Source organism: Macaca thibetana, chromosome 16 (assembly GCF_024542745.1).
Source record: "Macaca thibetana thibetana isolate TM-01 chromosome 16, ASM2454274v1, whole genome shotgun sequence".
Classification (NCBI taxonomy): Eukaryota; Metazoa; Chordata; class Mammalia; order Primates; family Cercopithecidae; genus Macaca; species Macaca thibetana.
This window is the reverse complement of record NC_065593.1, coordinates 70,786,508-70,809,016: the sequence shown is the minus strand read 5'-3', so window position 1 is coordinate 70,809,016 and position 22,509 is coordinate 70,786,508. Positions and strand designations below refer to the sequence as shown.

General features: G+C 40.8%; 1 protein-coding gene across 2 annotated transcripts in view; it reads right to left on the bottom strand.

The window, feature by feature from the left end:
* Window positions 1-5,129: 5,129 nt before the first annotated feature.
* The window catches only part of ABCA9 (ATP binding cassette subfamily A member 9), a 90,106-nt gene continuing 72,726 nt past the window's right edge, over window positions 5,130-22,509 (bottom strand). For both annotated transcript variants that reach the window (XM_050765011.1, XM_050765012.1), the window contains 13 exons: window positions 20,328-20,396; window positions 19,481-19,572; window positions 18,157-18,277; window positions 17,129-17,246; window positions 16,327-16,418; window positions 14,160-14,320; window positions 13,060-13,135; window positions 12,892-12,986; window positions 12,061-12,180; window positions 11,714-11,854; window positions 10,535-10,614; window positions 6,443-6,498; window positions 5,130-6,321 (listed from right to left, as the gene is read on the bottom strand). In XM_050765011.1, the coding sequence (XP_050620968.1) occupies window positions 6,223-6,321; window positions 6,443-6,498; window positions 10,535-10,614; window positions 11,714-11,854; window positions 12,061-12,180; window positions 12,892-12,986; window positions 13,060-13,135; window positions 14,160-14,320; window positions 16,327-16,418; window positions 17,129-17,246; window positions 18,157-18,277; window positions 19,481-19,572; window positions 20,328-20,396 (1,320 nt within the window). In that variant the 3' untranslated portion in view covers window positions 5,130-6,222. The remainder of the gene's footprint in view (window positions 6,322-6,442; window positions 6,499-10,534; window positions 10,615-11,713; window positions 11,855-12,060; window positions 12,181-12,891; window positions 12,987-13,059; window positions 13,136-14,159; window positions 14,321-16,326; window positions 16,419-17,128; window positions 17,247-18,156; window positions 18,278-19,480; window positions 19,573-20,327; window positions 20,397-22,509) is intronic.

Sequence of the window (22,509 nt, the reverse complement as noted above, 5' to 3'; positions counted from 1 at the left end):
GAGTCTCACTCGTTGCCCAGGCTGGAGTTCTGTGGCATGATCTTGGCTCACTGCAACCTTCACTTCCTGGATTCAAGCAATTCTCCTGTCTCAGCCTCCTGAGTAGCTGGGACTACAGATGCCTGCCACCAAACCTGGCTGATTTTTGTATTTTTTGTAGAGATGGGGTTTCACTGTATTGGTCTCAAACTCCTGACTTCAGGTGATCCACCCTCCTCGACCTCTCAAAGTGCTGAGATTACAGATGGGAGCCACCGCACCCAGCCCCACCTCCTTCTTTAGAAAACCACCACCCACCTGCCAGCCAGTACTGCCATATCCCCCTTTGCTGGTGCTCTTGCAGAGCTCTCCAAAAGGACTGTAATCCTAGGGGTAGCCCTGGGTCTAGTGGCCTCCATTCTCCGCCTGCCAAGTGGTATTGATAAGGGCTGGCCATCAATTTGTGACTTAACAACACCCAATCAGGTATGGGATCCATTTTCCCAAGGGGGAAATCTTTAAAAAGCATGAAAACTAATACCCTGTGGGCTAAACCTTATACAACAGGAAAATAGAAATAGGATATTGCTTGGAAGATAAATTTACTTTTCTTTTTTTCTTCCATGGACTACACCTGCAAGTACCCACTTCCAGAGAAATCCTATGAAGTGAGTGGACATACTGGCTTAGCAACCGGCTTGCTTTTTTCTCAGCTCATGATGGAGTAGTAGCCAGCCAAGCAGCACACATAAAATCTATTTCATGTCTTTCCTTACCTTCTCCGCCTTTTTCTTACACTCACTGCCCTAGGCTTACACCTTCCAAATGAAGTTGAATTATTAGCTAAGGCTCAGCTGTCTGTGGTTGTCAGATGGGTGGGATTGAACAAAGTGGAAGACAAAGATCTAAGGATGAGAAGACTACATGAAGATAAGATCTCTAGTGCTGATGGATAATCTGGGAGTCTTAGACTTTTAATGATGATTTCAGTAGACAGAAACTTGATGTGGTTAATTAGAAAGGGTTTGCTTTCTTTCATTTTTTTCTTTTTTTGAGACAGAGTCTCACTCTGTCACCCAGGCTGGAGTGCAGTGGCACAATATTGGCTCACTGCAACCTCCACCTCCCAGGTTCAAGCAATTCTCCAACCTCAGCCTCACGATTGGGACTACAGGTGCCCGCCACCACGCCCAGCTAATTTTTCGTATTTTCAGTAGAGACAGGGTTTCACCATGTTAGCCAGGATGGTTAACCTAAATGAAGTCCTAAATGAAGGACTGGGCAGTGTGGTTCTAGGAAAGCATGAAACTAGACAGGGAAGAGTAAAAATTCAAACTAAGCCAATCATAAAAGAGACTCTTCTCTTGGTCAAACTCATTATGATTTACTGTGCATCTATTAGTGAGGGAAGAACTGTAAGCCATTATCCAGCCTCTAGTTACAGTCTTATATTTTATTATATGTAAACAGAGATATTAAAACTGAGTTTATATTCTATACTGCATTTCCCAAAAATAAGTGTGCAAAAGTTTACTGCGACTTGAGATAAATGTCTCTCTATTCTGTAAGAGCAAGTAATAAAATCTGTCAGGTTCTACATTTGTGAAACAAGTAAATTACAGTAGGATCGCTGAGGTCCTTTATTTTTATTTTTTAAAAGACCGAGTCTCACCTATTGCCCAGGCTGGAGTGCAGTGGTGCAATCATAGCTCACTGCAGCCTCAAACTCCTGAACTCAAGCCATCCTCCCACCTCAGCCTCTCGAGTAGCTGGAACTACAGGTTCATGCCACTGTGCTCAGCTAATTAAAAAGATGTGTGTGTGTGTGTGTTTTGGTAGGGATGGGGTCTTGCTATATTGTCCAGGCTAGTCTCAAATTCCTGGCCTTAAGCAATTCTCCCACCTCAGCCTCCCAAAGTGCTGGGATTACAGGCATGTACCCAGCCTTCGAGGTCCTTTTCTGCCAAGAATTCTAAGATAATTTTGTAGCGCTGGCTTCAGTGCACTCCCAGGGTTCATGTGAGGAGTCAGTGCTGAGTCAGGATCTTTTTTTCCCTGTAAGCTAACACATCTGCTTCAACATTAACCTTTCCTGTCAAGACAACTCAAGGAATGGCTTTTTACAGTGCCACCCCAGAAAGAGAGACCTCATTTTATTTTCAACAGTCTTTGCCACACTTGCTTTGTCAGAAGTTTTGCTGATTCAGTATATGCTACAGTTTGTTGAGGTCTTTATTTTTCCCTCACAGAAATAATCCACAGATTATTATGTGACCTTACTGAGGCCTGTGCCGTCTTGAAAATATTCAAAGGGACATGAACTTCAAACAAAATGTATTCCATTGTCTATAGGCATTTCTATTAATTACTGAACATTTGTATTGCTAATTTACTAGATTTGTTCTCAAAGGACAATTTTTGCAGGTTGGCTGATTGTGCTAAGCACAGAAACCAAAATTCCTAAATAAAGGAGATCAACTGTTCTGAATTCCTCATTTTTTTTACTCAAGATAAAATTATCAAGCAGTTGGTTTAAGTAACATATAAATATAGCGGATTAGGCGAGATTTTGGAAATTTCTGGAAATATTTTGGGTTGTAACACTTGGGGAGTGGTACTGCCATCTGGTGGATAAGAGACCAGGGATGCTGCAAAATATTTTACAATACACAGAACAGCCTCCCCAACCACCACTCCAACAAAGAAGTTTCCAATACAAAATGTCAATCGTGCCACTGTTGAGAAACTCACATCTCATATAAGAATAAACTAAGTATCATTAAAATTATTTCTTTATAATCCTTGTAATATTTTCATCTATTGAGGCCTCAAAATAAGTTATTCTTACCTTCTATTTCAAATACTCCAAACATTTGTGCAATATAACTTTTAATCGAGGTGGGGATATTTCTTCCTAGTTTTTTAATATTAAGTTAAAGGATAAACTCATCCAAAGGCATTGTGTCTTGCGTTTGATTGTGTCCAAAGAGGGGTTTGGAGGAGATACTAAAATATTTCCACCAACTTATGATAAGAATTTCATTTCAAGACAGTGATTTTTTTTTCTTTTTGATGGAGTCTCACTCTGTCACCAGGATGGAGTGCAGTGGTGGGATCTCAGCTCACTGCAACCTCTGCCTCCCGGGTTCAAGTGATTCTCCTGCCTCAGCCTCCCGAGTAGCTGGGACTACAGGTGTGTGTCACCACACCCAGCTAAATTTTGTATTTTTAGTAGAGACGGGTTTCACCATGTTGAACAGGATGGTCTCGATCTCTTGACCTCGTGATCTGCCCACCTCGGCCTCCCAAAATGCTGGGATTACAGGTGTGAGCCACCACACCCGGTCAAGACAGTGATTTTAGCACAAGATTTCAACTCTTTTGCTTTGAAATTTCCATGAATATAACTCAGTAAATCAAAACGAGAAGATAATTTATTTTAGCACTAGTAATAGGCAAGTTACTATTGCTTGGCTAGACACTTTCAGGTTGATGCAATGTGAATACACTGAGAATGAAGGAAGTATCCACCAGCCAGAGAGTCAACACAGATAACCACGTGGGAAAACAGTAGGAAGGATCACACTTGCAGAGTTCTGCACCAGGTAAGGATTGGCAATAGGAAGCATGGAACAGTTCAATTGCAATTGCATCAGTGCCCTGCATGCTTGAGAAATTCTTACCCTAGGTTTTTGCTTTCATTGTTTTCTTGGCATGAACTACTCTACTAGTCAATGTAATGCTGACTATCTGTTGTAACCAACCCCTAAATCTCAACAATCTCTATATCTTAATACCTCACGGTGGTCTGTGGCAGTTCAGGTTTTTTTCTTTTTTTTCTTTTGTTTGTTTCTTTAAGTTACTACAGTAGAGGACACCCACTTTCCTTCCCCATGGCCCTCCCATCTTCAAAAACAGACATAGAGCAACAAGTCTTCATGTTTCAAATCATTATGACTTCCCCTTCTGCCACCATGCTAAGAAAGCTCTCTACATTTAAGGGATCAGATGATTACATCAGGCCCACACAGATAATCTTTCTTTCCTAACGTCAAAGGTGTCATGAAACATAACAGAGACAATGGAGCAATATTGTGTCATATTCTTAGGGTCCAGAGATTAGACAGGTAGATCTTTACTGGGCCATTTTGGAAATTCTGCCTCTCACAGCACCAAATATAAATAAGAATATTTGTTGGTAATGTTATTATGAATATTGCATAAAATAATCAATATATGTTCACAACCCAATTATAATGTGTATTCTTAGTCGTATAAATAATGATAATATTGCCATTATCATACTATGCTTCCAAAATTACTATAGCTCTAGAATTTTTATGTGGCTCAAGTTTACTGTTTCAGTTTCTTTTATAGAACTGTTGGATATAATCCTTTGCTTAACACACTTTCACTGAGATTATTATTAGCAATTTTTTAGCTTTGGGAACATACTCTTAGAATACTGAAATGATGTAAGCATTTCTTCATCAGCTCCTACCATATAGCACATTGACATGTTCTTGTTGAAAAATGCTTCACTGAAGCCCTGAGTCTGAGTGTCATTAGTGTGGATGAACTCAGTTTTATAAAATCAAGTCTTATTTAAGGCACAGGCCTTATATACAATGATAATGGCACAGTCTTTGGCAATTTGGCTCATTGCAACAAACACTTACTCTACTACTAATATATGTAAAGTGAAGTACAGTTTTCAATGTATTGACTTGTATCAACTCATCTGTGACTTATAAAAATCAAGTGACTCAGTAGGATCAGTACTAATGTCTCTTTTTTAAAAAAATAAGAAGTCTGGGCCGGGCGCGGTGGCTCATGCCTGTGATCCCAGCACTTTGGGAGGCCGAGGTGAGCAGATCATGAGTTCAGGAGATCGAGACCATCCTGGCTAACACGGTGAAACCCCGTCTCTATTAAAAATACAAAAAATTAGCCGGGCATGGTTGTGGGTGCCTGTAGTCCCAGCTACTTGGGAGGTTGAGGCAGGAGAATGGAGTGAACCCAGGAGGCGGAGCTTGCAGTGAGCCGAAATCCTACCACTGCACTCCAGCCTGGGAGACAGCGAGACTCTGTTTCAAAAAAAAAAAAAGAAGTCTGGGGCCCTTGGCCCAAGGTCTCATACGAATATTCTCACGGGTTGATGGAAGCATTTTATTTTTAAAAACTAGCAGAATGTAAGAAACAACTAAAATCAAAGTCAAGGTCTTTCACACAACTGCTTTCAAGTGTTCAATTAGATAGCAATAATAATAGTATTAACAACAACAAAAACTCACCTAAATAAGAGTATACACATATATTGTGTTTATTTTAAGGTGTTTATAGGGTTACCGGTTGGATAGGTCATAATACATAGAGATATGGGAAATTAAGACCTATGAAGTTTTAATTCTTTGCATAAGAGTATACCCTTACATCATAAAAAAAAACATAGAAAAACAGAAATATGTTTCAAACTTGTATATAACATACATATATATGTGTATATTATGTTCAACTTGATCATTTAGGTTCTTACTGAAATTATTTATTTATTTATTTATTTTTATTATACTTTAAGTTCTGGGGTACATGTGCAGAATGTGCAGGTTTGTTGCACAGGCATACATGTGCCATGGTGGTTTGCTGCACCCATCAACCCATCATTATAGTAGAAGGATACAGATTTCAAATTTCCTTTAAAGGCACAACAGACAAAACATGGACTCACAATCTAAACTCTGAAAAATGCCAGAAAAGGAAAACCAGTGAATTAAGAACAAGTATTTAAAAAGTGAATTATAAAAAGCAAATACTGTGCTGCTGGGTAATCAATTGACTCCCCTTACCCGGAAGTCAATAGGATGTCTTAATTTATACTTTAATTAAAAAATAAGAAAATATTTAATATTTTGAAGTTCAGAGAAAGAAAATTAAGCATTCTCCATGAAATCCTCAGAAATGTAGACAATTCTATAATGAATGTATTTTTGAACTTAACACAGTAGGAAACATGGGATTTGGTTGCTGGCACAAAGGCTGCGTGGTGTGGCTTAGCCTTATGCCCTACCATCGCCCTCACTGACATCCCCTGTTGTCTCGCTGTAAGAAATACTATTGAGGATAATTATTGCATGAGTTTCAAAGGCATTTTGTACTACCTCTGAGATAAGGTATATTAAGGCTATAAAATATTATCTTTTAAAGAGTCACAGGATTAAAGAAAGACATAGGGTATTTGGAGCTTTAAGGCTCTTCCTGAGGGATGAGCTTCCACTTCACCGAGGGATCAAAGTCATCTTCAAGATCACCCAGCTCCTGCTCCTTGGCGAGCTCCAGGAAAACCTAAAAGGAAGGAAAGCAGTAAAGAGAGGAGAACAATGCCATACTGCCTCCTGCAGCTCCAAGTGAATGCATTATACATGTATATTCTATGGATGACATAGAATCACTAAAAATGACCCACCTGCTCCAGGGTAGACTGTGAAAGGCTGTACTCCTCCAGGTCGAAGTTCTGTTTAACTGCATAAGAATGAACATACATTAGGAATTCTATTTTTTTTCTCAGTGAGTTATACCAAGTTATGAACCCAAATACATGCAAGTAGATCTTAAACATAAAAGATAAGGTAATAAGTATTCTTAGACTAAATATGGGAAGGCAAATGCATGATATAGTCATATAACAGGAGGAAAACTCCATCCCATTGGTCTAGAGTATTGGCAGAGGGACCACAAAACTGGAAAGCAATATCAGAGGTTCCAGAGCACCTGTGCAGAACAAGCTAAGAGATGGTACCCTCTGTGCTAGATGATGACCACGTACCCCTCTATACCAGCCCTCATTCTTGTCTACTCCAAAGGCTGATGTAACAGATGTCTTCTGGTGGATGTCACCAATGGCAAGCCCATCAGGAAGGACAGGGGATACAGGAGGTCAAGGCATTTATTCTTTCACTTCCTCCCTGACACCAAGTGTGTGCCTTGTTTCTCTCAAGGTAGTAGGTTCTACATGACTCTACCCTCAAGTTCAGGTCACCGCTTCCTCTTTTAGTCCCTTTGGACATAAGAATGGTAACACTTCTACCGTTTCTCGTCTCAGGTAATTGCACTGTTTCATGTACCTTTGCAAAGAGTCTCATTGCGGGAAGTCAGGGACCCCAAACGGAGGGACCGGCTGAAGCCACGAGAGAAGAACATAAATTGTGAAGATTTCATGGACATTTATTAGTTCCCCAAATTAATACTTTTATAATTTCTTACACCTGTCTTTACTGCAATCTCTGAATATAAATTGTGAAGATTTCGTGGACACTTATCACTTCTCCATCAATACTCTTGTGATTTCCTATGCCTGTCTTTAATCTCTTAATCCCATCATATTCATAAACTGAGGAGGATGTATGTAGCCTCAGGACTCTGTGATGATTGTGTTAACTACACAAATTGTTTGTAGAGCATGTTTGTTTGAGCAATATGAAATCTGGGCACCTTGAAAAAGAACAGGATAACAGCGATGTTCAGGGAACAAGAGGGATAACCTTGAACTCTGACTGCCAGTGAGCCGGATAGAACAGAGCCATATTTCTTTTCTTTCAAAAGCAAATAGGAGAAATATCACTGAATTCTTTCTCTCAGCAAGGAACATCCCTGAGAAAGAGAATGTGCCCCTGAGGGTAGGCCTATGAACGGCCCCGTGGGGATGGCCATCTTTTATGGTCAAAGCCGAAGGGATGAAATAAGCCCCAGTCTCCTGTAGTGCTCCCAGGCTTATTAGGATGAGGAAATTCCTGCCTAATAAATTTTGGTCAGACAGGTTGTCTGCTCTCAAACCCTGTCTCCTGATAAGATGTTATCAATGACAATGTGTGCCCGAAGCTTCATTAGCAATTTTAATTTCGCCCCATCCTGTGGTCCTGTGATCTCGCCCTGCCTCCATTTGCTTTGTGATACTTTATTACCTTGTGAAGCATGTAATCTATGTGACCCACACCCTATTCATGCACTCCCTCCCCTTTTGAAAATAGCTAATAAAAACTTGCTGGTTTTACAACTTGGGGAGCATCACGGAACCTGCCGAAATGTGATGTCTTCCCCGGACCCCCAGTTTTTAAATTTCTCTCCTTTGTATTCTTTCCCTTTATTTCTCAGACCAGCTGACACTTAGGGAAATAGAAAAGAACCCACGTTAAATATCGGGGGTGGGGTTCCCCCAATAGAGTCTTCTGACAAACACAAGTTCCTTGAATTATCCTATTTTGAGTTTACCATCTGATACCAATTTGAACTATGACTGAGACCCCAACCATGTAGATACATAAGAAGAGGAAGATAATGAATAGAAAAATGAGACTGGAAGGCAAATATTTCTTTTGGACAGTGTCAGACTGCTGTGGCATTTTCTTTCTTCTTTCCATGGACATAGGACTAGTCCCTATCTTATATCTGGAAACATGTGAAGAAGAAATGCAGTGGGTGGCTGACTTCCCTGCACTTGTAGAGTTTAGAGAAGCAAAGATGCTGTGTGTTTCTCATGGATTTCAAAAGGGAGGTATCTTGAGAAGATCACCTGGAAAGGTAAAGGGGTTTCAAGGAAGGGACTCAGGGGCTGCCAGGTGGTCACAGGAGCCAAAATCAGGATGCATCACCCACTCCAGGGAGCTGTAGTCAGAGGTAATAGATGAGAGGGGAAAGAAAGTCATCAAGGAACCCATAAAAGCACCCAGTGAAAGAAAGGGCCAGCAATTCTTCATTTCTATACTGGAGACCCCAATGTGATATCATAGCTCTAATGATCAGATCAAGCTCTGATGCCATATTATCTTTTCTTTTTTCCTCTTACACTACACCCTGGAGAGGTCCAAAACATTCGTTTATGAGTCATGGAAGAAATAGAGAAAGAAAAGACATAAAACTGATCATTTCACCTTCCTAGCTGTAGGTCTCCAAATTTGAGGCAAGCCTGACCTGGAAAGGGCATGTGAGGCTAGGGTTTTGCTGGAGTTTACATTACCCAGAAGAGATTGGTGGTAGGAAAGAGTGAATCTATGCAACAAGGCAAAGGGATTGCCATGGAGCAGGCATTTTGCTTGGACGACACTGTGCCTAGCCCATTCAATAAGTGTATCACACCTGAGAATGTAACGGTGTCCAAGAACATTTGGAGGAAAAAATGCTAGCTTACATCTCCACATTTTGTACTTTGTGTCATCTTCACATATTGGAGCAAGAAATTCTGATAAATAGTTGTTTTTTCCCCTGAATGAGAACTTCACTTTTAGCAAATTAAGTACTGCAGAGGGAATCTGAGGTGGGAGGGAACACTTTTGAAACAGAAACATCTACTCATGCAGGCTTTTTTTAAAAAGCCTCTAGGGAGGCAGCCTTCCTGAAACATCAATCTCTGCTCCTAATCCATTATAAAATACTTCCTGTTGGTCTCACTGTGGAATCCTTCCAACTGGAAAGATGCCAACCAGCCATTGGGACATAATGGTCAGTGTGGTCAGTGTAAAAAATGGCCACATAGACCACAGGGTGAGATTGACCAACAGGATGAGAAAGTGAAACGAAAACCTATTTGGGTGATCCTAACCCTGTCTCAAGAATCTCATTAAAAGCTAGGATGACCATCCTGGCCACCATGGTAAAACTCTGTCTCTACCAAACATACAAAAATTAGTTGGGCATGCTGGCAGGTGCCTGTAGTCCCAGCTACTTGGGAGGCTGAGGCAGGAGAATTGCTTGAACCCAGGAGGCAGAGGTGCAGTGAGCCAAGATTGTGTCACTGCACTACTCCAGCATGCCAGCCTGGTGACAAAGCAAGACTCTGTCTAAAAAAAAAAAAAAAATCTAGGATGCTTGAGGCCTCTGATGAAGGTGGGTGACAAGCCAGAAAGTATATCTCAAGAAGAGGCATGAGGTTTCATACACTAACTCATCAGCTTTCATACACTAACATGACAGGGAAAAACCAAGCCCCTGATACATCGATGCAGTATGCAAAGACCAAAATCCAAGGGTCTAAAATGAGTCACAGATTAACACACCTAAACAGAGACAGGAACCTCCTTATCTGCATCTATTAATAGATGGCTATCAAACAATACATAGAGGCAAAAAACAAATTCATATGTTTCTGTTTGTATGAATTTGTGGATAATCTATGCCTGAGTGTCAATGGCAATGGTCTCTTTCTCCCAGAGCCTTGTTCAATTACAGTAGGGTTCCTTAGCCCCAGCACTAATGACATTTTGGTTGATCATTCTTTCCTGTGATGGATGACCAATGCGTTGTAGGGTGTTTAGCATCATCCCCGGCCTCCACCCACTAGAAACCAGTTGCATCCAACCTCTCTGTCCCCACTTGTAAGAACCCCAAATCTTCCCAGATATTGCCAAATCACCCCTTATTGAAACACACTGGATTAGCAGTCTTAGTAATGTATTAATGATGTGATAGCATAATTCTATGTTTATGTATTTTTTAAATACTGGTTTTATGTCAGATTTAGGTTTATCCATTTCCCAGAATTTTGTCTCTAAACAGTCACTCTTACCTATCTCTAATTTGAAGAAAGCCTGTGATAAAGGTCGCACATCCTCAACAGGCAACTTATAGACCATCAGGGAGGAGAACCTGTGAAGGGAAGAGAGTGAGGCTGAACTCCAGGTGTCAAGGTTGCAACCCCTGATGGGTACAAGTCTAAAAAGGGCAACAAGGCTAGGCACGGTGACTCATGATTCCTGTAACCACTGCAATTTGAGAGGCCGAGAGGGGAAGATTGCTTGAGCCTATGAGTTTGAGACCAGTCTGGGAAACAGATTGAGATCCCATCTCCACAAAAAAAAACTTAAAAATTAGCCAGGCATGGTGATGTATGCCTGTATTCCAAGCCACCATGGAGGCTAAGGCAGGAGGGCCTCTTGAGCCCATGAGATTGAGGCTGCAGTAAGCGGTGACTGCACCACTGCACTCTAGACTGGGTGACAGAGTGAGATACTGTCTCAAAAAATAAAGATATTTTTATTTTAAAATAAAGAAATTAAAAGGAGCAATAATATCGTCAACAAGTTGTTTAAATATTCACATCTGTATGGTGTTAGAGAGACACTCATAATGTAAGTGCTCTTTGATCAACAAGAAGTCAATCTACTAAGAGGAGGAATGAAAGACAAAGGGAAGGAAATTGACAGCCCCTGTGCCTTATGAGGGGAAGAAGCAGAACTACTTACCCCTCTTCTTAGTGGAAGAGAGTAGCATTTCAGTAAAAAGAACTAGATTCTACTCCTGTCTAGGATTCTACACTGAGCCTCAGTTGATTTTACTGATAATAATATATAGAAATGTTAAGAGACACCATTCACTGAACCTTGACTGATGCATGGCACTCTGGCATGGGCTTTATGAAGGTGACCTCCTTTAATGAGGGATGGTTTTACCCTCTGGAAGGAACCCCTGAGATGACCTAAGTGCATGCATGCATCAGGAAGTATCTGGCGCATGTTAGAGCCCCCATGCATGCTGATTCTCTTACAAGAGTCAGCTTTCAAATCGGCACTTTGTTCTCTTATTTCCCTCTTGTGGGAGCCCTTGGAATTGAATTTTCTCTAATAAAGTACTTGCAATTACCATAGAGTAAAGAATGAGAAGATAAAGCTCTTACTCTGTCATCATAGCGGAAATATAGAAACAGAAACCAAGGACTGTGATAATAAAACAAAACACCTGTGTCTACCTTTCCTGCCGAGCAGCCTGGGGGAAAAGCCTCAGGATCTCTGCGTGGAGGGGCTCCACTTGTGCCAGGTTCTTCACCTTCATCTCCAGCAGGTAATCTTTGCCAAATTTGCTTTTCAGGTGTTGGATGGAACCAATACATCTGGAGGTAAGAGAAGGATAAAGTCAAGCAAGAAAAGAGAAAAATGTATGGCTTGTGATGTTCAGCCTCTGGAGGCCAGAGTAAGGCCACATAGAGTTGGGAGTAACCATGCTAGCTCCTCACAATGGGTAGGCTGGTTCAGGGAAACAAACTTTGTTCATAGCTCACAACCTGGGGGTTGAGCGCCGGCTTTGACAGGCACTCACCTCAGCCTTCCCGACACCATGATGGCCACTCGGTCACACACCGCCTCGGCCTCTGCCATGTAGTGGGTGGTCAGGAGGGCGCCCCTCTCCGTGTTTCTAAAGGTGGCCCGAATCACCTGCCTAAAGTTAAGTCAAGGGAAAACACAAACTCATGGGTATACTCAAGGTATCTGGAATTTTTTAAAAGAAGTTTCATCAATGCACAGATGAAACATGCAGCGAATTCAGACTAGACAAAGAAGGGGTGTGTGTAGGGATGACAGGCGTGGAAATAACCAAAGTATTGGTTAGAGTATATAATTCAGAGCATAGAAAATGATATTGGGTAAGATACTGTTTATAAAAATACTAAGTTCAGGAATATTTATGAGAATGCAGTGGGAGCAACGAAAATTAGGAGAATTTACTAAAAAGCTAGATAATCATGACATACTCTCTATAGGTACAAAATGACAGAATTCAGAAATTTCCCAAAAATAATTAAAAAATATATCAAAGATTTGGAATTTTTTTTCCTCCGTAAGAACTGTACATCAGCTGATGTTGCAGAAAGATTTAAAGCTTAATTATAGATTGATTTGACTGTATAAAAATGTTCCATGTAGGAACAGACACAAAAATTATTCGAGCAAACATTAGGGTGAGATAATATAGCTTTTTCTTCTGAATAAAAGCTGGTTGTGATTTGAAATCAGATAATTTTTTTTCCTAAAATACTGCTTTTCCTGATACTGTGTGTGTCTTTCCCTTTCTACGTAAACAATGATTTTGCAGGCCAGTTTTCACAGGATCAATACACTCATGCAAAGGTTGCTCATGATAGCACCTCACCACATTTGCTGCTGCCCCTCGGGGTCCATCCCGGTTGATGGCTCATCCAGAAGCACCACTGACGGGTTCCCCAGGATGCTCAGCATGAAGCACAGCTGCAACGGGAGGAAGAGCCTATCTGGTTCCCATCTATGGCACTTGCAGAGCAACACCAAGCCCTGCCCATACCTTTCGCTTTATTCCCTCTGACAAGGTCTTCACAGGAGCCTTCAGCTGGTCCTGCAGCTTGAGCGCATCCGCTAATCTGAAGAAAACAGAGTCAATCCACATGATCCCAACACTGGCGAATGTACGTGGGAGAATGAGCAAATCAGGAGAAACACGACGGTGGGGAAGGTGTTTACGAGTGGTCAGAGTGGTCATAAAATTTAAACCATCTAGGTACTTTATGAACCTTTCATAGTCATCAAACTCATATTTTCAATGATGTCTTTCCATATTAAGAATAATCAGGCTGGACTGGGCGCAGTGGCTCACGCCTGTAATCCCAGCACTTTGGGAGGCTGAGGAGGGCGGATCACAAGGTCAAGAGATCGAGACCATCCTGGTCAACATGGTGAAACCCTGTCTCTACCAAAATTACAAAAATTAGCTGGGCATGGTGGCATGCACCTGTAGTCCCAGCTACTCAAGAGGCTGAGGCAGGAGAATTGCTTGAACCTGGGAGGCGGACGTTGCATTGAGCCGAGATTGCGCCACTGTACTCCAGCCTGATGACAGAGCAAGACTCCATCTCAAAAAACAAAACAAACAAAAAAATAAAAACCAAGAATAATCAGTCTGGGCGCGGTGGCTCACACCTGTAATCCCAGCACTGTGGGAGGCCAAGGTGGGCAGATCACCTGAGGGTCAAGAGTTCAGGACCAGCCTGGCCAACATGCTGAAACCCCGTCTACAAAAATACAAAAATTAGCCTGGCATGATGGCGGGTGCCTGTAATCCCAGCTACCTGGGAGGCTGAGGCACAAGAATCGCTTGAACCCAAGAAGCGGAGGTTGCAGTGAGCTCTCCAGCCTGGGCGGCAGAACCAGACTCCGTCTCAAAGAAAAAAAAAAGAAGGAAAAGAAAAGAAAAAGAATAATCAATAAACATTTTTCTCCCCAGGCTGAAAGTGAGAGAAAACAACACTGAACGGAGTTCTAAATGACCAAGTCTGTTCCCACAAGCATGGGGTCGTCAATTAGAACCTCCCTGTCTTCATTTTGTGTGTATGTCATTAATACAACATGCCCTCAGCAAAGAAGGGGAGTGCCCCCAGCCCCAGGTACCGTGTGATGGCGATCGTCGCATCCCCTTTCCTGAGCCCTTTCACGGCGGCGTACACCTCCAGGTGCTGCCTCACTGTCAGGTTGGGCCACAGCGCGTTCTCCTGAGGGCAGTACCCCAGGAAGCCCAGGGGGTCCTCTCCACCGCTCCCTTTCAAAATCACCTACACGAAATAAGTTCATTCTCAGATTCTATCCCAAATGTCACGTATATGTGTGTGCACGTAAGTGCGTACTTGTGATGCCCTTCTCTTCACACACACAGGTGCTAAGTGCACAAATGCAAATCAGCAATCACTTAGTTCTGGGGAAAAGGTGGTAAAAGCCCACTTTAAAAGGCAGATATTCCATGGTTGTCCATTATAGTGTAGACTTTATTACCAATTCCATGACCATGATTGAACTCAAGGTTGCTGATTTGAGTAGCTTTTACTTGGCTTCACTCATTGATCCAAATATTCACAGGAATAGATACTTGTTGAGAAATCTGTTTCGCCAGTGATAGTTAAAATTATAGGATTTATCTTGCAATAAGGCAGTGGTTCTCAGCCAGGGGAATCCTCCTCCTAGGGGATATTTAACAATGTCTGAAGATACATTTGGTTGCCACAACTCATGTGTATATGCATTGGGAAAGCAATATTACTGGCATCTAGTAAGTAGAGGCAAAGGGTGCTGCCAAACATCCTAGTACGCACAGAACAGCTCCCCACAACAAAATGACATTATCAAGTCCATAATAATCAAGGTTGAGAAATCCTGAACTAAGATATGAACAAAAAACTTTGAGCACTGTGTTTAGCCCATAGGAACCAATATATACATGATAGCATTTATTATTTTTATGAGGCAGACTATGCTTTACAATAATAACGTCTAATGTGTCCTCAGTACTTGCTATGTGCCATTATCTAAGCATATGATATATGTTTAATTACATTATCCTACCTTTACAGAACCCCTGTATGTTAGATGTTCATTTTATCATTGATGTTTTACATACAGAAAATTAACACAAGCATGGATTACGAAACTTGTACAAGGTCACAACAAGGTAAATCTGGGACTTGAAGCTGGGATCTACCTTTCTCCATATTGGTCAGGCTGGTCTTGAACTCCCAACCTCAGATGATCTGCCCACCTCGGTATCCCAAAGTGCTGGGATTACAGGTGGGAGCCACCGTGCCCAGCCCTCATTTGCATTTTTAAAGACTGTTCTTGCTGCCGTGTGAGGCAAGAGTGGAAATGGAAGGACAGGAAACCTCTGTAGCAATGAACACCACTGTGCGACTTTCCTTCGTAAACACTCCCTCTGACATTGACCTCATGTTAAAGGTCAATAGCATTTCCTCTTCGAAGTTGTGGTCCTTTGGCTTTTGTCCATCATTTTCCCCAAACTTGGCCTAGACATATCACCAAGTGGTACTCATATATTATTCGAGTTTTTGCTTTGCAATTCAGGTAATTATCCATTTTTTTCATTACATCTGATTTCTCTTGTCTTCATAAATCCTGGATCTTTTACCATTAGCCCAGAATCACTATTGTCCTTCAAGAATGTCAATGTATCTGCAGTAATACCCTCAACTGCTCTGTCACTATATTACATAATCAGGGCCAAGAAATGTTTCAGTAATTGTAAGAAAGTTTCTGTGGTATACACCTTCTTAAAGACCTATGAAGTTTTACTAGCTAATGGACTGTTATTGTTACACGAGTCACACATAATCTTTAATTATAGCATATAGGTAGAGGACAGTCATTAAATATGAAGACTCATGACTCTGCAACCACATAAGCAGGAGTTGTCATTATTCTGACAGTGGTTTCTAGTGTCATGCTGGGTGAGGCCATTAAATTCAGCAAAGTTCATGGGATACATAAATCAATAAAGCAAAGATATCTGACTTTGAGGAAGATATATTTCCTTTTAATATCTTTATTTCTCACTCAATAAAAGGCGTAGTATATATGATATGTAGCCCTTCTCAGAAACAAACTGTTTTTGGAATTAAAGACATAAATTTTTAATCAATCCTCTTTATTCAATGCATAAATCACACTAAGTGATTAAGGATCAACTACATAGTCTATTATTGCCATCAATGTTCGTTGTAAAATGTTTATCTGAGGTAGCACTAATGACCACATTCTTATGCGTTTTACTGACCTGTCCTGCAGTTGGTTTTGTGTCTCCAGTTATCATCTTAATAGTTGTACTTTTACCAGCTCCATTGTGTCCTAACAGCCCTATAACTTCGCCTGAAAGAAAGTGGTATGCTCAGAAATATACAAATAATTGCAACAAAAATAAAAGCAAATACCATTTGAGGGCTCACTGTGTGTCAAGTGCTATGTGAAATGTGTTGTATACATTATTTCACTTATTCCTCTCTCTCTCTCTCCCTCACACACACACACACACACACACACACACACACACACACACACACCCCTGAGCATTATAGCTAGCTTCATTTTACAGGTGAGGAAGCTAAGACTTAAAGAGGACAAATAACTTGCCCCACGTCATACAGACAGTAAGAGGCTGAGCTCTAAGTTGTAACATATTTTGATTCCAAAGCCTGTTGCACTGAACACCCCCCCACCACTTTCACAAAATGTGCTGTTTTGGGGGGATGAAGAAAGCACTGCTATGCCTCCGTTGGCTCCCTTCTGTGTAGTATTCGCCGCAATAAAATTACCTAAAAACTATACCATCCTTCTTAACAGAAAGACCACCGCTTTTCATTATTGTTGTTTTGTCTGTTTGTGTTACAGAACAGACATAACTGTCTTCCTATGTAAAGAAAAAACGTCGTTATCTTTTCAACTGAGGCTTTCAAGCAGAAGGAGCAGCCTTAGCCTGCTGCGTTTGTCAACAGATGCCCCAGATTCGGACATTCTTATTCCCTGAATAATCCAGTCTTCAAATTCAAGATTGCTCTACTAACAGAATTACTGTTTCCAACCTTTTTTAACACAAAAAGAGACATTTCTTGTGGCAATTTTTTTCTTCCTTTTAGAAAAGCAATTTTTCTTTTTGCCTGCATATTCCTTCCGTAGACAGCTGGCAATGATGACGGGTGTCTGTAAAGACAAGTAAATAGCAACAGGACTTTATTCTCATCTTGAACTGAGAGAATGCTCCACACTCTTGTCACCAAACATTTCCTTATACAGAATCATGAATCAAACCACTTCTTCCCCTAGAAACTGCCATTTTCAAGTGAACTCTCACAGTCTATATTCCTATAAGGAAAGGGCATTTGCACCATATTCTGGGATTTGTTCTTTGGAGAGCAGGAATAGACAGTCACTGAACCAACAGATTTGATAAGACACACACTCCCATAAACAATCATGCACACAAACACACATACACCTCAGAGAAGCTCTCTGAATGACTTGCAGTAAGCTTTACTTTGGTTATAAAAGACAAAATCTTACTTAAGTTTTGTAATGTTTAGCTGTACTTATCAAAACCACGACCCTGAAAAAATAAATCGATATAAGTCAAAGTCTCCGTGTATGTGTGCACGTGCGTATGTTTCTTGAGACAGGGTCTTGCTCTGTCACCCAAGCTGGGATGTAATGGTGCAATTATAGCTCACTGTAGCCCTGAACTCTCAGGCTCAAGTGATCTTCCAGCCTCAGCCTTCTGAGTAGTTAGGACTACAGGCACATGCCACCATGCTCTTCTAATTTTTTTTTTTTTTATATTTCATTTTGTAGAGATGGGATCTTACTTGTTGCCCAGCCTGGTCTCAAACACCTGGCCCTAAGTGATCTTCCCACGTCAGCCTCCCAAAGTGCATTGTGTGTGTTTTCTTTGCTCTCTTAGATTTGTGGGCCTTGCATACCCACTGAAGTCAAGTAATAAGCTGTATGTGTAAGAGTGAAAGAACCCAAGTGTTTCTCGAAAACTAAACTTAGAAGATTGCTCACTTTATCTGTCAGAAAAAAAAAATATTTGATGAAGAACATTTCTGAGTTCTACCTCATCAAAGTCTCTGACAGCCATAGCATTCGCTGTTCTCATTCTTTCCATCTGGATATCTTCCTCCTCTCCTTCAGGCTCCTCTGGGTTTGGAAAAACAGCGTTGCTTCTTGGAGAAATTCTGAAATCAAAACAGTGTGATAATAATAAACTTCAGGTTAAAAATCCTGTATCAAAATTAATGAATTTTCCCTATACTTCCAATTTTTGGTGTAGATTCATTCCTCTCTATTCTTCTACTTGCACCATCTGCCTTTCAAACAGCCTAGTTTCCTTCAATGAGTAGAGTAATTATATCTTACTATTATCTTTGCTTTTTACCGAAGCTTAATCCTCCTTGTTGACAGTGACAGTTTTCTTTCAAAGAAGAAAGTGGTATACACCCTCTGCCAAAGGATTTTGAAGCAGAGTTGCACGAGGAAAGGAATCTAGGAAATGTAGTTTTGACAACAGTTATTTTGGAATTCTGAGGTCTTTATGAGAACCATGTGTCCAAAGATTTGGAATCAAGGATGTGTCCCAGAGAATCCAGGATATCTAATCACCCTACCAATGTTTAATTAGTTACTGAGCACAGTCACTTCTTGGGAATGTGTGACAGAATCACTCTTTCCTCTCTGCTACAGACTCGTTCTTGCCTTCATCATCCCACCATTGATTCCTGCTCATTCTTTTACCTCTCCCTCGCACCACGCTCTGACATTCCGGCTGCCCGTTGGTTTCCTAAAACATGGCTGTCATTTTGTCACTCTTCTCTGCTACCACAAAAATTAGACTTAAGCTTGGTTTATATTTTGTATGGAAGGCCAAGTGTTCGAGACACATTGGTGTCTTGGTTTCCCATTATGTAATTTGCAAAACCTTCCCTATGCTTTTCTGTTTCAAGATCCTCCAATATCCAGCCTCACTTTCGTTTTTCATTATCCCCCAGCACAAGCCTACAAAGGAGCTCCTGGTGCCTTCATCTCATCCTTGTTCTTATTGCACAAACTACTCTTCCTTCCTGGATTGGCTTAACTTTCCCAACGCTTATCTGTATTTACCCATTATTTTAGAGATTCTACCTCTTACGTAGAACTTTCCTTTACAGTAAAATTATAGTCTGCCTTAATTTTCCAGTGCCTCATGTGTGCTAATGTGGTCTCTCTCTCTAGATTGTAAGCTTAGTATATATTCCTATACTATCGGTTATAAGAATTTTATATATTACAGTCTTTAAAAATCATCCTCTGAAGTGCCTTTTACTTAATTAATTCAGCATATTAAAAAGTTCTTAAAAATGAATATCAAAATGAAACATGATATTCTATTTGATTTTCTCAACCTGAACACAGGATCTTTTCTCATTAATTTCTTCCTGCAGTTCGTTTCCAGACATCGCAGAATGAAAAGAAAAATGAGAAAATGAAGGTAAGGCTAGGGAAAAAGGAAGACAATCAAAATTAGTATTACTATAAATACAATGATTTCAACATTAGAATTAATTTAAGGGGTTTGATTATATAAAAATTTGATTTGATAACATTCATTTTTACAAGGCTGAAAGACAACCTATTTAATATTCTTTGAAACTGTCAAAGTTAGCCTCACTGCTATTCAGAGAGAGCCCTAACAGAAACATAATAGTAGCAAGTGAAACCATTACTACCCATGACAGATGATTATTGTAAAGACAGGGGTCCAGCGCCGGGCGCATTGGCTCACGCCTGTAATCCTAGCACTTTGGGAGGCCGAGGCAGGTGGATCACATGAGGTTGGGAGTTTGAGACCATCTTGACCAACATAGGGAAACCCCATCTCTACTAAAAATACAAAATTAGCCACACATGATAGTGCATGCCTGTAATCCCAGCTACTCGAGAGGCTGAGGAAGGAGAATTGCTTGAACCCAGGAGGCAGAGGTTGAGGTGAACTGAGATCGTGCCATTGCACTCTAGCCTGGGCAACAAGATCGAAACTCCATCTTAATAATAATAATAATAATGATAATAATAATAATAGGGGTCCAGGTTAAAAGCCATCTGTGTGTGTGTGTGTGCACGCACATATGTGTGTGTGTTGCTTCAAATGCCTAAAATGTCCAAACCTTCTTAATTTGATGAAATTCAGAGAAACTCAAAACATACAAAGGTTGTGTTCATGCAAGAATGTTGAAAAAAATGTCTTCTTACTATTAGCAGTGCCAGGAATACAATTTCAGATTCTGAAGCTCCTAAGTAATCCATGGAGTCAGGAGAAATCTGTAAAATGAGCAGTAAGTGTATTCAGGTGAACTGTCTTTATTTATTCAAGGAATTTATCCCACTTAAGATAAATTGATGCCTATTCCTTACAACCATTTTACCTGATGCTCCCTTGGGTATCATGTAAAAGTTAATTTCAGACTGTGCAGTATGTCTTCTTTGCTTCCAGTGTGTCTCTAGGCTGGGATGCCTTTGTATGTAACACTGTGAGTCAGCAGGATTTACTCTGTTAGGAGAATCCTGGGCTGGTGCTGGCAGGACTCTTTGAAGCAACGGCAAGACTGTCTTAAGACAAACCCTCTCCTCTAACCTTACCTGTATTTCTCTCTTCATTTGTGGTCTTCCCTCGATGATGCACCCAAGAACCCTGAAATCTTTATGTTGCTCTTGCCCTCTTACAGCCACTTTTGAGAATAATCATGGCAATCTTTTTCAAACTGAAGACAAAATTCTTCCCCTAAAGTTCCACATGTATACATATAAGGGCATTTTTCCAACATCCTCCACTCTTTTGCAAATAAAAGGCAAACGGACAATTTTCTTTCTTGAGCTATATTTACCGACACATTTCCTGAGCAATTTTAAGCCCTTTGCAGTAAATTTCGATCACAGCCAACCACCATCCAGGGAAGATGACTTTCCCACATTGGATGGCATCATTTCAAATGATTTTGTTTTCTTAAGTGCCCCAGTTGCCCACTTTCAATAATTGCACTTCATTCAAACTGAACCTCAGGCTCCCAGATCTCTACTCTCTCTGTTAATACTTTTTTTTTTTTATTTTTTTGAGACAGAGTTTTGCTCTGTTGCCCAGGCTGGTGTGCAGTGGTATGATCTCGGCTCATTGTAGCCTCTGCCTGCCGGGTTCAAGCAATTCTCCTGCCTCAGCCTCCTGAATAGTTGGGATTACAGGCAACCACTACCACACCCAGCTAATTTTTGTATTTCTAGTAGAGATGGGGCTTCACCATGTTGGCCGGGTTGGTCTCGAACTCCCTGCCTCAGGTGATCCACCTGTCTCAGACTCCTAAAGTGCTGGGATTACAGGCTTGAGCCACTGCACCTGGCCTCTGCCAATACATTTTAGTTTTCCAGCATCCTTATGCTAATGTTCTTACTCTGTAATTTGGAGTTGGAGAACTTCTAACACACCAACTCCTTTTCCACTGTCCATAATCACCCTCACGTCCTTAATTTCATTCTCTAGCTTAGAATCCATGATATCTTCAATTCCTTTTTATATAGAACTACTGCTCACTTACTCTTTTCTTTGTCAAATTTGACTGCCAAGCATCCAACCCTTATTGAATCCAACTCTCTGCCTTTCCTAAACTGCATTTGAGAAGCAGACTGTAATAAGAAAAACTCTACTTTGCTGACTTCACTGAAAAGTAGGGCAGAGGGTCTTTGGCACTGTCTGTCCATCCTACTGACCTATGCTCTGAAATAGTTTTTCACATCAAATTCTCAAAATCCCAAGCCCTCTTGGCCACTGTTAGTTAATGACTTCCCCTCTTACCTTCTTAAAAAATGTAGAATCAGTCAGAAGAGTATCATCTCATCTTTCTACCAGCAAAGCCACAAAACTATCTGCCTCCGGTGTCTGTATTATCTGATTATAATTTCATGTTAAGTATATGGAATGTCCCTGCTTTTATGGACAGCACCCCCTCCACTTGTGGACTTTATACTATTTTTTCTCAGCTATTCATGGACTTGACTCATAAGATAACCTCTATCTCTTTTTTCCAGTGTAAATTTCTCTAACATCAACATGTTATTTTTTTCTTAGCACAAACAGACAAAAATCTATTCTCCCTATTCATTTATTCTTGAATTTTTCTGCTACCATTTTTACCAAATCTCCTAGAAATACTTACCTTTACCCACAGTCACCACATTCTCCCTTCACATTTTCTACTAAGTTCACTCTTACTGTGCTTTTGTGTTGACACTTTCATGAAAATCAACCTTGTTAAGATCACCAATGACATTCGGATAGTCAAAGTCAATGGTTTAATCATTCCCTCCTTCTTGAAATGTTCTTTATTGCCATCTGGCACATACCCTTATGAGCATCTGAGAAGAGCTTCCAGCACACAGAAGCCTG